An 18,877-nucleotide genomic window follows, 5' to 3' on the forward strand; every position below is an offset into this window, starting at 1 on the left:
GAGAATGGATACTTTTTTCAAAAGGACAGCAGAGAGACTACTATCTCCTCTTGGGAGGAGGCGGGGGCGGGAACGCTGTCTGGATCACTGACGTCTCGACAGGGCTGCCGCCCAGCGACGTCACTCTCTTCGGCAGCGGCCGCGCGAGGTCCCTCACGACGACAGGCATGGTCTTCGTCGCATCTCCCACGGCCGACGTGGACGAAGATGGTGAGGACGATGACGACAAGTCCACATGCGCAGGATGCCGACTGTGTGCCGGCGCGGGCCAGCCGGCCTGGCTGAGCAGGGGGCTCGCGGTGGTGCCCGACGTCGGGGAGGCGTACGTCGTCGCCGGGCTGAATGTCGCGGCGTGACCCATCGACGGCGTCGAGAAACCATGTTCGGAGGGGACGTAGGGTCTGAGCGGCAGCAGCGGCGCCGCCGATGTCGTGGAGGTCGGGGTGGCGTAGTAGTCGTCTTGGGGCGAGGACATGTTGAAGCGCGGCGAGTGGGCTTTGAGGGGGATGACGGGGAGGCTCGTGGTGATGCTGGCGAGCGGGAGGGTCTCCTTGTGCGCGGGTTTCCGGTCCGTGTAGGAGGTGGGGGCTGCCGAGCTCTGTAGGGAGGAGATGGAGTTGTGCGGCATCCAGAGGCTCGGCTTCGAGACGGTGCCTGAGGTCGCGTCCTGGTGGTGTTGGTGAGGTTGGTAGTGAGCGACCTCGTGAGCGGATTCGTGAGGACGCTTCTCGTTCTGCGGGTCCTCTTCCTCGATGGAGAAAAAGTTTGGTGTCTTGGGTGTGAGGTGCGTCTGACACCGGAAGGAGAGCGAGGAGACCGGGCGGTGGCCCTTGGCACGGCGGGAAAGCTCGGGGTTGATGCCGCGGCCTTCTCTGCGTGCCTTGCGCTTGCGGTACTGGATGAAGGCGCACCCGGCGACCAAGACAAGGGCGACGACGGAGCCTATGACGATGCCGACGATGGCCGTTGTGGAGAGGCCGGGGCTCTCGTCTTTTTCGGGTGTTTCAGCGTCCTTGGGATCGATCACCGTAATCATTCCTTTGGTGAAGACGGTGTCATTGAGCCCGACAAGCTTTCCCGGGTCTGGCCGTTGCTTGCATCCAGCTCCAAGCGCGATCAGGTCTGGGACGAGTTAGAGAATGGCCAAGGTAAGGCGTATGCGGAGAAGAGCCACCACATACAGTTGGCAAGGTAGTAGTGTTCGCCACCCGCTCTGACGCAAGATAGGCACTTGTCGTATGCCGGGGTGAGCATGGCGCCGCCATCCGCATCGCAGTACGAGTATTGCGATGTCTTCTCCGGGTCCAGCTCGCCGTCCGTGAGGGCGGCCTCCAAAGGACCGCATGCAGTGGACGTCATACAGGGATTGGAGCCGACGCCGGTGGCATTTGGGTACCCGTAGATGCAATAATTGAAGGAGTATCTCATGTTATCTGGCGAGCATGGTCAGTTCCCGGCGTCTTTTTTGAATACGAAGCCGGGCTCACAAGACTTACACAGAAACCAGTCTTGGTCGTTCTCGCCCCCCTGAACGAACTTGCTATCTTGGAGACAGCTCATGCACTGCTGGAACTTCTGACCCGCGGCCTCGGTCTGATATTTGTTGTCCGTACATGTGATGTCCTTGCCCTTGGTGTTAGAAGAGTTGGGGTCCGAGATGTCGAGGCCGTTAGAGTCAAGACAGAAGGATGCACACGGCGAGTTCGGCGTGACCTGCAACGCCGAGATATACGCCGGCACGACTGTGATGAGGAGGAAGAGAGCGGACCGGGCGGCCATTGTGAGGTCTGGCCCAAGCAGTACTTGGGAATGAAAGTCGATGAATTGGAAGCAGACCAAGACTCCAGAGCCTCGTGCTGAAGGATTATGAATGATAAGTATTAGGCAGTTCGTAACCCCCAAAAAAACATTAGCAAGTATCGTGCAAGCCAACAACACTCAAAAAAATATCACAACAAAGCAGAAAAAATTCAATGAGACAATCCCATTGAGAGATCGAGGGTCCAAGAGGTGATATATTCAGCCGATATGCTGATCGCACATCCACCACTCACTCGAACAAGGGGGGTCGGGTCATAGGCAGATGCAGGAACAGATGGTTGGGTGATGGACCGGAGTCGCCTGCAGCCGGCAAGGGTCCATGGGTGCGATCCCGATGTATGGGGAAAGCAGGCCTGGACAAACGCAGCCATATAGAGCAGAGAGCGAGGCCCCAAGATGGAAATGGGCCCGTCGGCCTGCCGCCCATCTGCTCCACGACGGTACGAGATGGGTGTTGGCACCGGCAGAGGGTGTGGTGATGTCGGCCACAGGGTGGCCAATGAGTGGCTGGTCCGGGCCAGCAGAGGGGAGCACAGCGAGTGACGGGAATCCGGACTGTGGCCTCGAGCACTCTGCCACTCGCGCAGGGCTCGTAGACGCCGTTTGCCGACGCGTTAGTCGTCCCCGAAGCTCGTTGGACCTGTCAGGTGAGCTGAGCAAACACGGCACGGCGCTAACGAGTCCCCAGCACTCGCAGGCTGTCTGGACGCGGTGTGCGTTGCAACCTCCCTGGCGCAGACAGGCTGCCAGGGCTTGAACCGCGATGTGCAAATTGACTGGCGGTCGCCGGACTGCAGGTGCACCGTTTCTTCCAGGAGCGGCATTGTAGCGATCGATAGCGTGGTTTTCTCCATCCGCGTGTCTGTGCTTGGTCCGGGACGCATTGTGCCAATGCGAGTGACCACGACCGCATGGCGGCTGCGTGATACCAGGGGAGGGGTGAGTGGTGATGGGAAAGGAAGAGAGAGAGAGCACTGTACCCAATTGGAAGAAGGCGTTTGGAGATTGGTCTGGTTGACACGAGGTGACAGTCAGCCAACGGCAACGCTAACAGACCAGGCGCTTACAGTAGGGGGGACCAGCACGAGTACGTTCACAGACTACAGAGCAGTCAGTCACCTTGTCCTCGGGGCATTTGCGTTCTCCATTTAAAGCCGTGAGCCTGGTCCAGTGGGATATCCACTGCGGGCCCTAAGTGGGGTCCGGCTTGTCGCTTGTTTGGCGATCAGTTCTGGGCCATCAATGCTCTCTTCTTTTTTGCCTTCCGTCTTGGCCCCCTCCCACCTTTTCGTCACCTCCATCATTCGATCTTCAATGCATTTCTTTATCATCCCAACCCCGGCCGGGTTTCTTTTAACCCTTTTACTTTACGCTATCAGGGGCTTGTCCGCGCTCCCGCAGCCGGGGTTCCCTGCTGGCAGAAGCTTCCCCCTTCGAATTCGGTCACTGACTCCGAACTTTCAGAGTCTTTATTTCAAAGGTTGTCACCATCTTCACTTTGCATCATTCAGGCACCGTCCCCTTCCCACAATATGGATATATAAGTTAGTGTGTGTGTGTGTGTGTTCATTATTCGTATTTGTTTCCCCCCTAAGAAACCCTAGTATTGTCGATCAACATTGCTCGCTGTGACGTTGCTTACGGTACGCGGCCGTTCCTCACCTCAACCTCGACCATCCCGTTTGGTTTCGAGGCCGTGTCCTGCAGTTACGCTGCGTATGAGCGTCATTTTCATGTATCCAAACGCCCGCAGATGAGAAGAGACACCCCTCCCAAGCCCCAAGGACCAAACAAAAAAACCCGATGGTACTTTTCGGCTGTGCACCCTGTCGTTACGCATGTCTTAACGCACTCGCTGTTGCTGCTCGCTGCGCTCCCAGAAGCGTTTTTCCCGGAAACCCAGCATAAATGCATGAGTTATATGATTACAGGTCATTAATTTCTCCCTCTATCCGTCGTCGCAGCCAGCCCATCAACTGATGATTACATCTCTGCCGGTAACCGAGTAGGTCGTCTGGTACATGCACCGCTGGAACGAGGTCCCGGAACAGTCGCCGTGAAACACCAGCTGCCCGCCTCCCGCGACGCTCGTCGCGCCGCCTGGCGCCGTGAGGTTGAAGTCCCCCGTCTGGAGCAGCATCCTCGACGGCCGCCGGTAGGGGCCCTTGAGGGTCCTGCTCGTCGCGTAGTTGACGTTGTAGTTGTCCGTGTTGAAGCAGAAGCTGCTGAAGAAGAGGATGTACAGACCGTCCTCGGTGCGCACGAGGTCCGGCGCCTCGACGAGCGGGCCGTCGGCGTCCGTCCTGCTGAGGATTTTCACGGGGTCGCCGACCTTGCTGATGCCGTCGGCCTCGACCTCCTGGAGCATGATTGGCGTGTCGACGAGCGGCTTGACGCCGTTGTTGCAGTCGCCGCCATTGCCCTCTCTGTTGCCGTCCACCTTGTACAGCACGTAGCGCTTCTTGGTTGACTCGTCGTAGAACCCCGCCGCGTCGATGGCGCCGCCCTCGGCAGACGGGCAAACCCACGGCTCCCGCGTCGGCCGGTAGGGGCCGGTGACGATGTCCGAGGTGCCCACGCCGATGCAGTGTTGCCCGCCGCTCTCCTTGACCTCGCCCGCGTAGTACATGATGAACGTTCCGTTGTCTAGCCTTCTCACGTCCGGCGCCCACGTGTTGGAGTTCGTCGTCCAGCCCCCGTCCGGGAGGGCATCGTCGTCGAGAAGCTCCCACGGCCCCGAGATCTGAGAGGCCTTGGCGACCTGGATGTTGTTGCCGTTGCTGCTGGTCGCGAAGGAGTACCAGAGCCCGTTGTCGCCCTGCACGAGGGCGGGATCTGGGAAGTCGGTGCTGAGCTTTGGCTCCATGACCTTTTCGTCCCTGCCAACGACGTAGAGCGGGTCTACAGGCACGCCCAGGACGGGTTGCAAGGCGCCCCAACAGAACATGCCCGCCGCGAGAAGGGCGCATTGCCGCAATAATGCCGTTGTTGATGCTGAAAACATTGTCGCTGCTCTTGGGGGTAAGACAATAAAAAATTGACAATTATGTCTAAATATAAAATAAGAAGGGAAAAGGGCATGTAAAAGACGCACGACAATGATGTGGACGCTCGTTGAATTCGACTAATCGCAATTAAGAGCAAATGATTCGGCGATGATGGCTCTGGTGCTTCTCTTCCTCTCTCTCTCAGAGGAACTGGACAGTCTATTAGATCCAGCGCCGAATACACATTTCTTCATAAGCAAGTGCTGGCGTCATGAAAGTCATAGCAAACTTCGAGAAGGGAAATGACCTTCGAGGAAGCGTGCGAACGAGAGCCTTCTTGTAGGCCAAGCTTCCCGCCAAGAGAAAAAGAAAGGGGAAAAAAAAAAGGAAACCCTTTGGCCGAACATGGGAGTTTTCTGTTGTTGTTTTCCTTCCTCGCTCCTTGCCGTCCGCACACTCCACACGCGTTTGGCAGTGATAATCCCATCTTATATGGCCCTGTTACTGAGCTGGAGCGGCTCACACTAGTGGGCTTGTTCCATTCATGTCAAAGCAGATGCTTGAAACAGGTGGGCCTTAGGGGTGTGTGCGTGGCAGCTTTCCTCGCCTCACACCTGGGCTTCGACCGGATCCCCGAAGCTAGAACCTCTCAGCATCCCCGGCTCATGTTGCTTCAGCTGCTGCTCAAGACAATTTTCCTAGGGCTGGGCGCGTGTCAGGCGGTGTGGTCAGATAGCGACCCCGCCGGCCTTGTTCGCTGAATCCGTTTCTCCTTGGCCAACCTCGGAGGGAGAAGCAAAGACATGCATGGAGCTGTCGTTTTCCGCCATTCGACCGCAGCCCGCATATCAGGCTCTCAAAAGCTCGAGTACCGCCATGGGATGAGGAGGAGGATGAGGAGGAGGAGGGGGAGGAAGCCCTTTCGTGCCCTTGACCGACGGGGGCCGGGTGGAGTGGATGAGTTTGGGCAGCCAGGATGACGGTCATTGACGACGTTGACAGCGTCGACGGAGGCTGCCCGGGGTGGGGACAAGGGATCTTGAACTGACGGTGTCGGCCCCGCTGGTCGGGCATAGGCGAAGCAAGGCGAGGGATTGAGGCGCACCCCCGACCACCCGTCATCCCGGAGAGGGGCTATAAGGTGAGGTACGTCAATAACCCAGTGCACGTGTAAAAGGCAAGAGAAGGAGGTTGCAAGCCAGGCGGATGTGACGTACTGCCACGAGTGCCATCCCAGGGGGAGCACTGAGGGGATCCGCTCTCCAGTAAAACGTCGCCCGACAAGTGTGCCAGTCAAGTCCAGTTGGCGGTCACGGTATTCTTGACTGCATTGCCCCCGAATGTACGAGGCATCGGAAGGAGGGTCAGTGGCAAGATGCTGCCGTTTCTTGGCTGGCTGGCGCGTGTGGCCTGAGACATGTCCAGTGACGATGCCTCCCTGTTCTTTCTCTCTTTCTCTTCTACAGGAAATCTGTCTTCGGACGAAGAACGGAACACGTATGTCGCCGCTGTTTATGACCGACATTCCAAACAGAATTCGTTCGGATGAGATCCACGTTGGCTCGGACTCGATTGTGCTGCAGTTTGAAAACACCGCCAGGATGCTGCCTGGAGTTGCACAAGTCCTTCCTCTCCAGGGTTTCCGTGCCCCCGTTTCCAACATTTCACTCAACGAAACTCTTTTGACACTCACAATTTCCATTGTGCAAACGACGACTATGAGTCGTACTTGAAAACGTGAACTGATGCGACAGTAGTAGTCGTCGCTTTTAATTTTCGTATAGGACCTATCTACTCCTATCCAGCCAGTCCGCACTATGTTCAGCAGGAAACCAGAACCAAACGCCACTTGCCAAAGCCATTTTTTTATGATACAATAGCCAACCACCGACCATTGTCAACAAAACACATGGTATCGAGCCAATCGACAAGACGAATTCCGTCAGAGCTTACTCGCTGTCGTCATCCTCGTCAGCACCACCTGACTTGGACGCCTTCTTTGCGGCCTTGGCTGCCTTCTTCTCGGCCTTCCGGCGCTTGCGCTCCGCCTTCTCGTCGGGTGTCTCGCCCTCGTGCTTCTTGCGCTTCTTGCTCTCGCCGTCATCCTCGTTGTTGGCGGGGGTGACTGCAACGCTCGTCGTGACGGTCGACGTCTCCACGACCTTCTGGGGAGTGGCCGGAGCGGATGATGCGGCGGCGGCGGCGGCACCCTCGGCGGCGCCAAAGTCCTTGTACTCAGACACCCACTTGGCGGGGGTGGCCTCGTTGGGGCGGCCGTACTTGTCGAGCTTGCCGTCGGCCTTGAGCTTCTTCTTCTCGGAAGCAAGGGGGCCAAGTCCCCATCTCCTGGGGTACAGGTCACGCTCCATGATGCATCGCTTGACCTTGGCAACAACACCGTGGTCTACGAGACGTTAGTCGATTATTCATGTGCATACGATGACGGATGACGGAAAGACATACCGCATGTCGACATCTCGACGGTGGACATCTGGGCAATACCGAGAGCGATGGCCTCGCCCTTAGTGGTCATGAGGACAACCTCATCGTGGACCTCGATCTCAGACTCTGTAAAAAGCGGGTCAGCATGGCATTCATTGGCGATATTGTCGGATTGACAACTCACCGTATCTAAGAAGACCGGGAAGCATGAGCTTAGCACCGTAGCAGACAGCGTTGACCTGTCACATACGTCAGTATCAGATACATGAGCGATTCCTGTTGTCTATAGGGCCGGACACATTGCCCGCATAGTTGCATCGGCTGCGAGGGCGTTAGGAGAGGGGTTGCAGTGGAAGACTTACGGCACTGTCCTTGACCACAATACGCTTGTAGCTAGTGAGGAGGGTCTCGAGGGGAGAGATGACCTTGCGCAGGTAAGACTCATCCCTGGTGTTGTCCATGGTCCACTGAGCATCAAGCACGTCGTGCAGAGTGACCATGCCCTTGGTCTCGTCCATGGCACCACTGCGCACTCTGCGGAGCTCCTGCATGTGGCCACCAACGCCCAACAAAAGACCCTGGCATCATGTCAGTAATGGAAGTAAGGCTGAACAGGGGTGAGCGTAACGTACGAGGTGGACGCAGAGAGTACGGATGTAGGTTCCAGCTTCGCACGAAACCCAGAAGACACCAAGGTGGCGATCCTATAATTGGCACCTGGTCAGCGTTTGTTTCCGCGGTTGGAGGGGATCGGCATACGTTGTCAAACTCAATGAGCTTGCTCTCGTGGATGGTACGGATACGCAGCTGACGCTTGACGGCAGAGATCAAGGGCGGGCGCTGGAAGAGGGCACCGGTCAAAGCTAGTTGACGAGTCAGAATCGCTTCGGCAGTTGCAACTTGGTCTGGTTCAACTCACTCTCGAGGGCGCGGGCGAACTGCACCTTGCCGCCGGGCAGCTTGTCGTGGAGGCGGATGACGGCAACGTACTCCTTACCGGCGGACTGCTGGGACTTGACGAGCCTGGTGGCACGGTCGACGCTGGAACAAGTTGTCAGTTGCAAGCCTCTCTCATGGATCGGTCCACTAAGGATCGGCGTGTCACGACTAACCAAACAATCAAACAACCTGAGAAAGTTAGCAAAACACGTTCGAGACAGTTTTGTGGGACGCGACTCACCAGTGACCTTGGGATCAAGGGTACCGCTGTGACCAGTCTTTTCAACGCTGCGCACAACAATATGGTTAGTTAGGTTTCTTCCGACCGGTTTTTGATCCCGATGCATAATCTGTCGATGCCCCTCGAAATCGGTCCGTCACATGTGTTTTTGGCTGTTGCTTGCAACGGCGGCCGTAGTTTCCGCGCTTCCCAGGCGTCGCAGTCCCATAGCGGTTCAATCAGGCGAGTTCCGACGAATCTTCTCGAGAAAGCATGCACATGCCTGACACCCGCAACCTTCAAGATGACGGGCCACCGATTGATTCCCCAGAGTCGCAAGAGTTGTTGCCGCGGGCCAGCGAGCCTGGTGGAAACCCTCCCGCCCGTCGTCCTAGGGTGACCATGGAGAACCGGTTTCGCCGCACATCGTCCGTTTGTATTCGTCGGACCGAACACCATCTGTACCGTCTTTCGAGAGCCGCTGTTGATAGGAAAACGCACGTTCGGTTCCCGAGGGGGTTGGTGAGGGCGCGACACGGACGCGGGGCATCGCTTGAAACAACAAGAAGAGGGATGGGAAATTGCATACCGAAGCATTCGCTTGACCCAAGCGACAACCTCGTGGGAACTGGGCTGCGCAATTGTCAGAACTTTTGATCATGGCTACAAGAATATTCACGCCATGGGAAACATACGTTGGAGGGCTTGTCGAGGTTGATGACACCGCTGGAGATGTACGACTTGATGTCTCTCTTCAGAGGGCTGCATCCTGCCGGAATGGGGGTGAAGTGACCCGTCCGGACGAGAACTGCAGACCAGTCAGTCGGCTGTTTTGTCTTTTACAATTGATCTCTACGAGCGCTTTGCTCAAGCCCAATGGGAAAGGAGGGAGAACTTGCGCTTGTCGTAGTTCTTGAGCAACAGAGGCCAGTTGCTCGTGTCCAGATGGGGGACCGAGGCCTGCGGCTTGATGGCGAACTCCTCCTCCTCGCTGTGCTTGACGATCTCCATGGCCATTGTTTCCTAAGTTGTCCCGAAACGACGAGAGGCGCTGCAGGTGGCAGGTGCAATGGGGGGAGGTGGTTTGGTGTTTGACGTTGCGGCGGCAGGTACTCGCGAACGTCGGGAAATGGAAGGTCTCGTCGGTGGTGTTGGAGGACTTGAAGCTTTCCCAATCCAAATTTTTTTTCTTCCTGCTGTGGGGTGGAAGCTGCCAAAAAATGCGTCGGGGCCCACAATGTGGCGCCGTCCAGCCATTGGGCGGACGTCATTGGCTTCCCTCTGACGTTCAGCCACACACACGACGGACGCGACTCGCTGCCGTTCCGCCTTTCCAGGGTCCAGTCCAGTGCAATCATGCGCGTGAAATCAATGTTCACAGACAATACACTAAAGAGGTGGCGTACGTCAGTCAAGTTAACTGTCAACGGTCAACGGACGGTCAACGTTAAGGTGGTTAATGTCAGCATCCTGCAACAGCACCATCATCGGATCAACCATTAAAGTTGGACATCAATTCATTATATTTGTACTTGGTATAACATCCAGGGTCATTGCCAAGGGGCTTCTGCATTCAGGCCTCAAGGCCGATGACAACCATACCGAGGCGGTATCTTCAACTCCAAACTCCCGCTAAACCAAAACAACTTGCAGAAGGAGCAACGGACGCGAACGCATCTACCCTGAATGTCATGCGCACTGCACCCTAGGCGGCAAATCCTCTCCTCAGGTCCTCCTCCGTCAGGCCATGATAGGCTGCTGGGTTGTGCTCCGCATACATTGTGTGTGGTGGCTGTTGAACGACGGGTGGGCTCGGGTATCTCTGTCTTGCGTCCCAGTCGGGCTCAACCTCCCTCAACTCATACGACTCTGACCTCTCTTTTCCTTTCGAATCATTCCAGCTGCCCTGGGGATCATCGCCACCGAGCGCAATCCCGATATGCTGCAGCGGCCCTCTGGGAACCGCGTTGCCGGCTGGCCACTGCATGCTCTGCGCCTCGTTGCCGCTGACGGGGCTGTTGTATTGGGACGAGTATGGAGAGAAATACCTCGGAAACGCCTTCTCTCCCTGGGGACTCAGGGGAGATTCGTCCCAACCTCGCGTATGCCCTTGGGTGCTTGGGGTGTCGTCCCAGCTCCGCAGGGGCTTCTGGCTGAGAGGAGTGCCGCTGATGCCGCTGGTGTTGAGGGGCGTAGGCCAACCGGAGCGGCCGCCGCTCTGCTGCTTCATCTCAAGCTGCTTCAAGAATGCTCTGCGCCGCCTTTTCCCGTTCCAGACAATGCAGAACCCTGCTACGGCCAGGATGAGTAGGACACCTCCGATGACAATGCCGACCTTGGCGCCGAGGCTGAGGGGACCGCTGTTGTAGTCCGGCAGGTACGTGTTTGTCGGCGTTGGTTCGGTGATGTTGACACGGGTCTTGGAGAAAGGGGAACCCTCCACAGAAATCGTGGCACCCGGCGACGGTCTCTGTTGGCACCCGGCGTCCAATATGGTAAGGACTAAAACCTTCTCAGCAAAAAGCCATGGGTACACGATGGTCTCCGAACCTACAGTTGGTCAAGTAATGGTTGTCTCCCGCACGCAGACAGGCGGCGCAACTCCCAACCTGGTTATGATCCCACACGGAACAGTACTCGTACTCGGTGCTGTTCGGTGCCAACTCGGCGTACATCACAGCTTTCTGCAAAGGCTCGCAGGCAGTTCTAATCGACTGTTAACATGAAGAGCTGACACGTCATAGACGGCGACTAACCTTGTAAGACACGGACTGGAGCCAACATCCGGGTTCTCTGGGAAACCGAACAAGCAGTACGAGACGGCATATCGCAAGTTGTCTAAGAACATCATTAGCACGAATTCCCATTGAGCTGATAAGCTGGGAACGCCAACATACATAAGAGCCATTGGGTGTCTGTCTGAGTTGTCGTCGAGTAATCGCTTGTCAACTCGCAGGAAACGCACTGTTGGTACACGGGACCAGAGCCGCTGGCGTAATCGCCCTCGCGGCAGATAACGTCAGTTTCCGTCGTCGCATCGAGTACGTTGCCGCAGAGTGTCTCGCAAGGTGAACCCTTAGCCACGTGGATTGCCGTAACCCGGCCGAGGGCGAGGCCGAACACAAGAACAGCGGCCGCAGACCGCATTGCGGAAAGCAGAGGCGAGGAGGGGGGGACGTATTTCAATATTGCCAACTGTCGGGCTAGTCGGAAATCGTCAACCGTGTATCGACAGCCAAAGGTACAAGACAAGTCCGCTCTGCTCTGCTCTGCTCGGTTGGGAGATATCGATCGCTGAGGGCGGAATGGCTGTCTTACATGCCTGCGGGGAAGAGCGGCGATTTTTGGCAGGGCTTCGTGAAGGGCTTATTATTTACGACGACTAGGCCGCCGAGAGTGTCTGTAATAGCGCTCTCACGATGTGAGTGGACGTGGTTTCAAAGATCGCGAGCTATGCGAAACGACGCCTCATATGTGTTTTGGTGTTTGCAGGAGAGAAAGGTGGAGAGGCAAGTGTGATTGTGACGAGAGGTGGCAGGTCGGCGCGAGGGACCCCGTCCGTCTCGTTGGAGCACACAGCGGCATCTGCACATCGTTGGCCGAACTGAACGAAGGCTGTTGGTGTAGAGTGTGATTGGGGTCCAGATCAAGAAGACATGCTGCGTCTTTGGGGTGGCACAGCCCATGGTCGGGAGCGCACCACCGGACCTTGTACAGAACCTACATAATATGTAAGTATCTACCACAGTCTGACCTGGCTTTCGTGGGAGAAGGGGGGAGGAACACGTCCTCGGCCTGGTTGTTCTCTTTCGCCAGATTCGGAAGAGGTGAACTCGATCGCGCTGAACGACCAACTGCATCGCACACAGACAGGCTTCACCTGCTCCCCTCACACACCGCTGGGGCCGGCCGGGGGTGAGAGAGAGAGAGAGTGGGGACTCGGGAACGGAATCCCTCATCGTCGCTGGTCCTCCTAGCGCCGAGGTGGGGGAAGTGGCGTGCAGGCAAGCTGTCGACGCCCAGCCATTCAGGGTGCAGCCATCACACAATACAACCGTGCTGAGCTGCACGAATCCCTGCTCCCTTTCACACGTTCGCAACCACCGTCCGCCTCCCCGTACCGGTATGGCAACTGCCTGCCCAGCAAGCGCCGCCTATTGGATACCGCACCGGGCCTGTCGTCTGCCGCCCGTCGCTGGAGGGGCCCGTTGGACTGGCCTAGCGCCCTGAAGGGGGCACGCATTCCTTGCTTGGTTCTCCCAGCCCTGCCTTGTGCAGTACAGAGTACCTACAGGCCAAAGGCTTGGGAGATGGTGAGCGCCAGCCAACTGGATTCCAGCTGGATGGAGCAAACACACGATGCCCTCTTGCACTTCAGAGGTGTTCAGAGCCATGGCATCCCTTGTGATGCCATCATCGCCCCATCAACCGGTGTCGTCTGCGACTGTGGACCTACCATCCCTTCTACCTTTGAAGGGCAGGACGCATGCTCAACTGCGCGGGAACGGCGGCTGTCTTGGGCGCACGCTTTTCTCCCATGCGGATCAACTTCACTCGGGTGCCTTGCAGAGGGGCGGCAAATCGGAGTGGACTTTCTAGTATTGGATCCGCCGTGCTGTTGTTCACAGGTTGGCTGTTGGCCATTCGGACACTGCGTTATACGCGCCAACGTAGAACGGCAGACAACAACTGCTGGTTGATGTGACATCTCGTGGAACCAGCTGACATAGCAAGGCTGGTATCGGGAGGTAAGGTAGGTGGCGATAGACAGTCCCTCGGCTGCTGTAATTTCAAGGGGCGGCTTCTGGGCCTCCAATTCCTTACATACTGAAGCAAACGAACAGGGCAAACTGCAGTGGCAGGTGATCGAAACTGTATCAAAATAAAAGTGCTTAAGACACCTAGGTCACTGATCGATCGCAGGATATCCTGACCGGCTACCAACCGATTTTCGACCCGAAGCCACTCTCATGCATTACCTTTCCTGGTATTCATCCCACCGACGGAAAATAATACGTTGTTCAATCCTGACTCCCCGCTCGAAATGGATAATAAACAAGACAAATAGAAAGTCATTATGCCATGAGGTTGCAGAATCTAAGCAGCCGCGCTCTGAGCACCACCAGAAACGCCCCCTATGCTTCTATCCACGCACCTCAATTCCGTCACGGCATCCTTGTCCGAGTGAAATGTTCCAAATGCTGCATTTTCCAGGCCTCGAATGATCACCATCGCTGTCGGCGTCTTGGGTTCGAAATAGGGCGTGGACGGTGAGCGGCTGGTCGTCGAAACCGTTTCCACCGTCTCAGACAGCGAAGTCACATCGCTTGGCTGGTTGCCGCCAATGGTCGAGAACCGCGGGTTCTGCGAGACGCTGCCTTCCAGCGAGCCAAAGATGTCGTGGATGTCAGCACCAGCAGCGGGGGTCGACAGGGACCTTCTAAAAGTCGAGTCGGATGGCTCGCGACCATCGTTCACCGTGTTAGTTTCCACATTCCGAGAACCACTTGCCGAGTGCCGTCCATGAACTGGACAGCCGGGATGAAGAACTGCCTCGATCTTATCGAACCCTACAGGCGCATAGCCAGCCGATGTGAAGGAAGGTCCGGGCATGACTGAACTTCGTTTCCTGTTCTTGGAGCTGGCAATATCGGCGGACATTCCCCTAGCGGATCTGGGCCCCTCACTCGGTGACATCTTGGGCGGAGAGAACTTGGGCCCAGGTTGTCTGCCTCGGCTGGCCGCGCGAGAGGCAGGGCGATTGATGGCCGGCCCATCGTTAGCAGCAGTTCCAGAGCGAGTGTGCGTGTCCCTCAATGAGGTTCTTCCCGCCTTGGACATGGATTCGCTCCTTGCGCGATGACCCCGGCGAGACATGGACCGTGGCTGGTGAAGTGTGGGACCATCCATTATTGCGGCGGAAGCTGGACGAGCCGCTTCGTTGGGGAGAATACTAGGGCTTGCCGCAATCAGGATTGAGGATAGTCTCCTGGCGGAGCGGGCTTTGCTGTTATTGCGAGATAATGTTACAGGTGCCTGGTCAGACTGAGCTCCCTCGGAAGCCCTCGCCGCGTCTCGTTCTCTGTTGACCGACTCGGCTCGCTTGGAGATGGACTCGAGATGCTGGGAGATGGCTGCAGCCTGCTCACGATGAGCAAGCGCCGAGTCGGACCGATCGCGCATCCTGGAGCGGCTGGCATGGCGAGACTTGGGCGATGAAGGCCGGGCAGGGACCACCTCTTGGCTTGAAATTGCACTGCTGGTTTCGTTCTTGAACAACGCAGGGCCACCGCCTTGTGGTTTGCTAGGGCTCCTCGATTCCGGTGCTTGGGGATTCCTTTGTCGCGACGAGTCTTGCTTCTTCTGCCTTTTTGGTTCCGCATCATCTTTCTTCGCCGTCACTGCCGAGATAGCGGTACGGACGGTGTTGGAACTATGAGAGCGCGCCACCGGGTCGTACTGCGACCAGAGTGAAAGGTTTTGGTACGTCTGTGAAGGAGCATGCTTCACCATTGGATTCTCTGGGGCTGCGGACCATCCGCGGGGCTCCATGGGCGTTTTCAAGAGAGTGTCAGAAGGGCGCCAGAAGTAACGTGGCGAGGCAGGGGACTCGCTGCCAGCCGAAGTGAGCGGGCTGAAAGGCCCTTGCGCAATGACAACCTGGCCGTCAATAATCATCTTCTCTGGGAATCTAGGATACCCGCTTAGAGGATGAGCGCTGTCTGGATAGGGCGTGCTGTCTGCGGGCGCCCTTCCGTTGGACGTGACAGACTGGTTGGACAGTATCGACCGGACCGAGTGCGTGGACTGAGTGCTTTGGGGTACCGGGCTGGAAGATGGCCAGATCTGAGATGACGGGGATTGCGGGATGATGAGTCGGGGCCTCATTGACAGCGGAGTAGGACTAGGCGCGGTGGGAGTAGGGAGACTTGGGCTGTCCAGACTCGAAGAGTCTTGTAGCGGCGGGATCTGGATCTGAGGCGATGGCCTGACACGCCTCGACGCCACGGAGTCTTTGGACGAGTTCGCTGAAGATTGCGGCTTCCCTGGCGATTTCTTCGCATCGGTTGGTGTACGTGCCTCGTTGTTTTGTTGCGATGGTTTGGGTTGAGACGACTGAGAGCCCCCCGATCCTGTGGGTGTGCTGGACGCTGGAGATGGATTCATCATCTGCAACTCGCCGTGTAGAACAGACGGACGGTTGGGCTCTGGACGATGAGCAAGTTTCGCGTAGGGCGGGTTGGTGGTGTCGACAACCAGGAGCTCCTTCTCGCCCCGACCGAGCAAGCCGTATATCTTGACCTCCCCGTCCTGTATACCAACCACGGCACTCGTACCGGCGTAGACAGCGTCGTCTTCGATCCCAGTTCTATTGCAGAAAATGACGATGACTTCGTCACCGTTTTCTGCCCGGATGATAGGTTCCAGGCGAGTAAGCCAGTAGGTCAGCGTGTCTAAGTCGGGTTCATTGGGCATGCGGCTAAACATGCGGCCGTCTTCACGAGTCATCCATGCCATGGACAAAATCACCACGTTCGACTCGCACTCGAGCACATGGAATGCGAATTCAAAGTCGTGCCACGGGGCTTCGAATCTGTACGGACTTTGTCATGTCAGCCAATAGCCAGCAAAAACGCTACAAAACAGAACTTACTTCAGATCCATGCCTGCGGTTGTCAAATCAGTATAATTGCACTTCAACTTGGGTTTGCCGGGGAAAAACTCACATATGCCCATGGAGGCATTTCCAACCCCGGGGATTGGGCCATCAAAGAAGCCCTGACCCTCCAGAGCCCACGTTTCATCCGTGTAATACAGGAAGGTTTTCCTGTAATTGGCTATCGTCTCGCCATCTTCATTGACGACGATGGCTGAGTTGTAGTACTCAGGACTAGTAGGCCAGTTGTCGGAGACGTCGACCTTTTCCGGGTAGCCAACAACAACGTTGCAGTTGTACTTGAGCGCCGTGGTTCGCGCCCAAAGAGAGGTGATACCGGAGCCGGAGTGCTCGAGAAAGGGCGAAATGTGTTGCAACGACTTGAAGTTATACCCTGCAAACAGTCAGTCCCCGTGGTAGATTAGGAGGGACACACGGAGTGTGGGCGTCGGCGCATGACGTGGGAATTGCTGTTCTTGAGGGGAGCGGTCTAATAGAAATTGTCTCCCATGGAGACTCACCTGAGAAAGCCAGCTCAGGCAGTACAAGAAGATCAAGGCCGTCGGGGTTCGCCTTGCTCAGGACGGAGTCGGCGCGGTTGAGGTTATTGTCGACATCGCCCACTTGGGGAGCGAACTGCAGACAACCAATTCTCATTTTCAGACAGGTTCGATGGCGGGCGCAGCGAAACAACAACCGGGTCGAATCTCCCACTGACAGAACCCCCTCGACCGATCGTACGTTTCGCCGCTGGGAAGAGATATGACACGAAGGACAATGGCGACGACATTCAAAATAGAGGGGAGAAATCACGGAGTGAGTAAGGAAAGATGATAGAAGAAGATGGGGCCGAGGAGAGAGACCAAAGTTTAGCGCAACCCAATCTGGGGAGTCTTGTGCGCTCGCAACGGGTATATGGGGGAAGGGGGATGGATTGGGGGAGAGGGAGAGATAGCGGATGAGGGGGGAGGGGAACTCGGTCGGAACGTTGCGAGGGACCATGGGGTAACACTCCAGCAAGTCTCAGGAAACAGGACAGCCAACGCGAGCCAACCTATTGTAACTCTCCGTTGTTGGTGATGATAGGTGACCAACAGGAGGACGCCATTTGCCGCTCGCGCTGGGCACAGGGGAGGGGCCTGGGGATGTAGTTGGCGCAACTGCAGCCATTCGCCGTCTGCAAGGGCACAGACCAGCCTCCCATTTCATACTGCTCTACGGATACAGCTCCTCCTCTGTCTTCTCAAGTGGCCCTCCTCATGTGTGACATGCTTCTGGCAGGACGGGCATCGCACGCGCCCCAGCTTACCGCCGTTGCTATTGCGCTTATCGGGATAGGCGACCTGAGAGAGGAAGAGGTTCCCCCAGTTCCCCAGTCCCGGGACCAACCGCACCAACGCTGCCCCCTTTGCAAACATTGTCACTAAAGACAACAAGCCAGAACTGAGGGCATATCATCCCAAGCGAGGCATAACACACGTGCGCCAATTGTTTGACGAGTACCCTCTCCGTCTGTGGAGGCTGCTGTCACATTGATCAGGTTAGTAAGCCAAATTCCATCAGGGACAACGACCAAAAAAACTGCGACACTTCCGATCCTTCCTCCGTGAGGTTTTGACGCAACTATCGTCGGCAAGCCTCCCATCGAGAGTGAAACTCTCACGATCCCAAACTGCATACAACGACTGGCAGAGCGCCGTCTCCCCAATATATGAGTGCGCTGCAGCGTGATCACGGGCATGACTGCGTCCCACTCTGCTTCACACTAATCAGTCACGTTTCCAGCGTTATCTTCCCTCATCCATTGGTCCAACCACGGCGCTGGCGTCATATAGGCCTTACCAAGGCAGCCGGGACGTGGTGACCCTTCCAGATGATTCGCGGTCCACAAAGTTGGCCGCCGGAACATCGTTGTTCGCCAGGTTTGGTCAGAGGGTTTCCTACGAGTTTCCCGGCTTCCTGGTTCTAACGGAGAAATGCCACGCTGCTTGTCCAAGTCGACAAAGTCATTGCCGAGATGAGCACGACCTCCCACCAAAAAGTTTCCGAGGCCTGGCGTCTAAACGGCGCGTAATCCGCCTCTGCTACCAAGCATTGACTTCAAGCTGGGTACAAGCGGCCGCGGGGCCCCGGTCACCGCCAGACTATCGTCCAGTCATCTGGACGATTCTGCAGGTTCATCATCTCGACCCTCACTTCACTTGCCTGTTGTTGGCTCGATGAAACACGCAGGAGACCACCGCTGAAAAAGATTTCGCATCTCAACGTGCTATGAAGAATGACTGCTAGGAACAGTTTCAAGGAGAAGCATGACTCTCCCCTTTCTTCAGTCTTACCATCATATTCCAGAAAGGCCCAAATCGCAAGAATCAGAATATATATTAACTTTTTTTGCCAAACCACACCTCTGTACTCGGTCATGTGCTTGAGGGAGGGCAACTGTTTGGAAACCGAACCAATCCCGACGTCAACGACCAGAAGTCGAATCGGCCCTACCTATATAGAAGGAAGAGTCCAGACCTTATCATACCTCAACATGACCACGACGAAAGAGTATTATACCATGACCATTTACTGCCACATGTCATCTCCACGGTCTCGCCTCTCAAATGTCCAGCCAGTGGCTAGGGCTCGGCCCATGATACGCACGCCGATACTCGTTTTTGCTGCCACGGAAGTCGGCATGGAGCCCCCCTCAGAGACTGACGATATATTTCTACTTGACCACTGTCCTGACCGCGTCACCCGTGGTCTCGTTGTAACCGTATGACACCAGCCGGTCTCCATTCCGGCACGGCTGGTGTGAAAGCA

General features: G+C 56.5%; 5 protein-coding genes across 5 annotated transcripts; all 5 read right to left on the reverse strand.

Annotated features, from left to right (window-relative positions):
- Window position 1: 1 nt before the first annotated feature.
- Window positions 2-2,251, reverse strand: CDEST_04806 (uncharacterized protein). The gene is made up of 3 exons (XM_062920965.1): window positions 1,497-2,251; window positions 1,182-1,433; window positions 2-1,122 (listed from the first exon to the last, which is right to left on the reverse strand). Exons 1-3 carry the CDS (start codon window positions 1,777-1,779, stop codon window positions 41-43), a joined length of 1,617 nt encoding a protein of 538 aa, XP_062777016.1. The 5' UTR covers window positions 1,780-2,251; the 3' UTR covers window positions 2-40.
- A 1,542-nt stretch (window positions 2,252-3,793) lies between these two features.
- On the reverse strand, window positions 3,794-4,825 carry CDEST_04807 (Putative glycoside hydrolase, family 43; the record flags this gene model as incomplete). The annotated part of the gene is made up of 1 exon (XM_062920966.1): window positions 3,794-4,825. The coding sequence occupies one exon, from the start codon at window positions 4,823-4,825 to the stop codon at window positions 3,794-3,796; it is 1,032 nt and encodes a 343-aa protein (XP_062777017.1).
- A 1,719-nt stretch (window positions 4,826-6,544) lies between these two features.
- Window positions 6,545-9,575, reverse strand: CDEST_04808 (Putative PUA domain, pseudouridine synthase II, tRNA pseudouridine synthase B family, dyskerin). Its single transcript, XM_062920967.1, has 12 exons — window positions 9,309-9,575; window positions 9,105-9,217; window positions 8,999-9,042; window positions 8,431-8,477; window positions 8,363-8,378; window positions 8,170-8,291; window positions 8,010-8,113; window positions 7,883-7,954; window positions 7,613-7,828; window positions 7,435-7,489; window positions 7,272-7,376; window positions 6,545-7,212 (listed from the first exon to the last, which is right to left on the reverse strand). The coding sequence occupies exons 1-12, from the start codon at window positions 9,424-9,426 to the stop codon at window positions 6,758-6,760; spliced, it is 1,467 nt and encodes a 488-aa protein (XP_062777018.1). The 5' UTR covers window positions 9,427-9,575; the 3' UTR covers window positions 6,545-6,757.
- Window positions 9,576-9,908: 333 nt separating this feature from the next.
- On the reverse strand, window positions 9,909-12,237 carry CDEST_04809 (uncharacterized protein). The gene is made up of 4 exons (XM_062920968.1): window positions 11,307-12,237; window positions 11,166-11,247; window positions 10,964-11,115; window positions 9,909-10,911 (listed from the first exon to the last, which is right to left on the reverse strand). Exons 1-4 carry the CDS (start codon window positions 11,554-11,556, stop codon window positions 10,115-10,117), a joined length of 1,281 nt encoding a protein of 426 aa, XP_062777019.1. The 5' UTR covers window positions 11,557-12,237; the 3' UTR covers window positions 9,909-10,114.
- A 1,269-nt stretch (window positions 12,238-13,506) lies between these two features.
- Window positions 13,507-16,723, reverse strand: CDEST_04810 (Putative carbon-nitrogen hydrolase, protein amidase; the record flags this gene model as incomplete). The annotated part of the gene is made up of 4 exons (XM_062920969.1): window positions 13,507-16,012; window positions 16,064-16,076; window positions 16,137-16,460; window positions 16,588-16,723. 4 exons carry the CDS (start codon window positions 16,721-16,723, stop codon window positions 13,507-13,509), a joined length of 2,979 nt encoding a protein of 992 aa, XP_062777020.1.
- Window positions 16,724-18,877: the final 2,154 nt, after the last annotated feature.

Source organism: Colletotrichum destructivum, chromosome 3 (genome assembly GCF_034447905.1).
Source record: "Colletotrichum destructivum chromosome 3, complete sequence".
NCBI lineage: Eukaryota > Fungi > Ascomycota > Sordariomycetes > Glomerellales > Glomerellaceae > Colletotrichum > Colletotrichum destructivum.

Excerpts from the sequence above, each read along its gene's own strand:
- CDEST_04809 (XM_062920968.1), bottom strand. The coding sequence starts at position 11,556 with ATGCGGTCTGCGGCCGCTGTTCTTGTGTTCGGCCTCGCCCTCGGCCGG. Across the intron at positions 11,248-11,306 it reads AGACACCCAATGGCTCTTAT|ACAACTTGCGATATGCCGTC; the intron begins GTATGTTGGCGT and ends TGATGTTCTTAG. Across the intron at positions 10,912-10,963 it reads CAACCATTACTTGACCAACT|TCCTTACCATATTGGACGCC; the intron begins GTAGGTTCGGAG and ends AGAAGGTTTTAG.
- CDEST_04806 (XM_062920965.1), bottom strand. The coding sequence starts at position 1,779 with ATGGCCGCCCGGTCCGCTCTCTTCCTCCTCATCACAGTCGTGCCGGCG. Across the intron at positions 1,434-1,496 it reads CGACCAAGACTGGTTTCTGT|ATAACATGAGATACTCCTTC; the intron begins GTAAGTCTTGTG and ends CATGCTCGCCAG. Across the intron at positions 1,123-1,181 it reads ACACTACTACCTTGCCAACT|ACCTGATCGCGCTTGGAGCT; the intron begins GTATGTGGTGGC and ends AACTCGTCCCAG.
- CDEST_04808 (XM_062920967.1), bottom strand. The coding sequence starts at position 9,426 with ATGGCCATGGAGATCGTCAAGCACAGCGAGGAGGAGGAGTTCGCCATC. Across the intron at positions 8,114-8,169 it reads GTTCGCCCGCGCCCTCGAGA|CTTTGACCGGTGCCCTCTTC; the intron begins GTGAGTTGAACC and ends CTCGTCAACTAG. Across the intron at positions 7,955-8,009 it reads AGCTCATTGAGTTTGACAAC|GATCGCCACCTTGGTGTCTT; the intron begins GTATGCCGATCC and ends TGCCAATTATAG.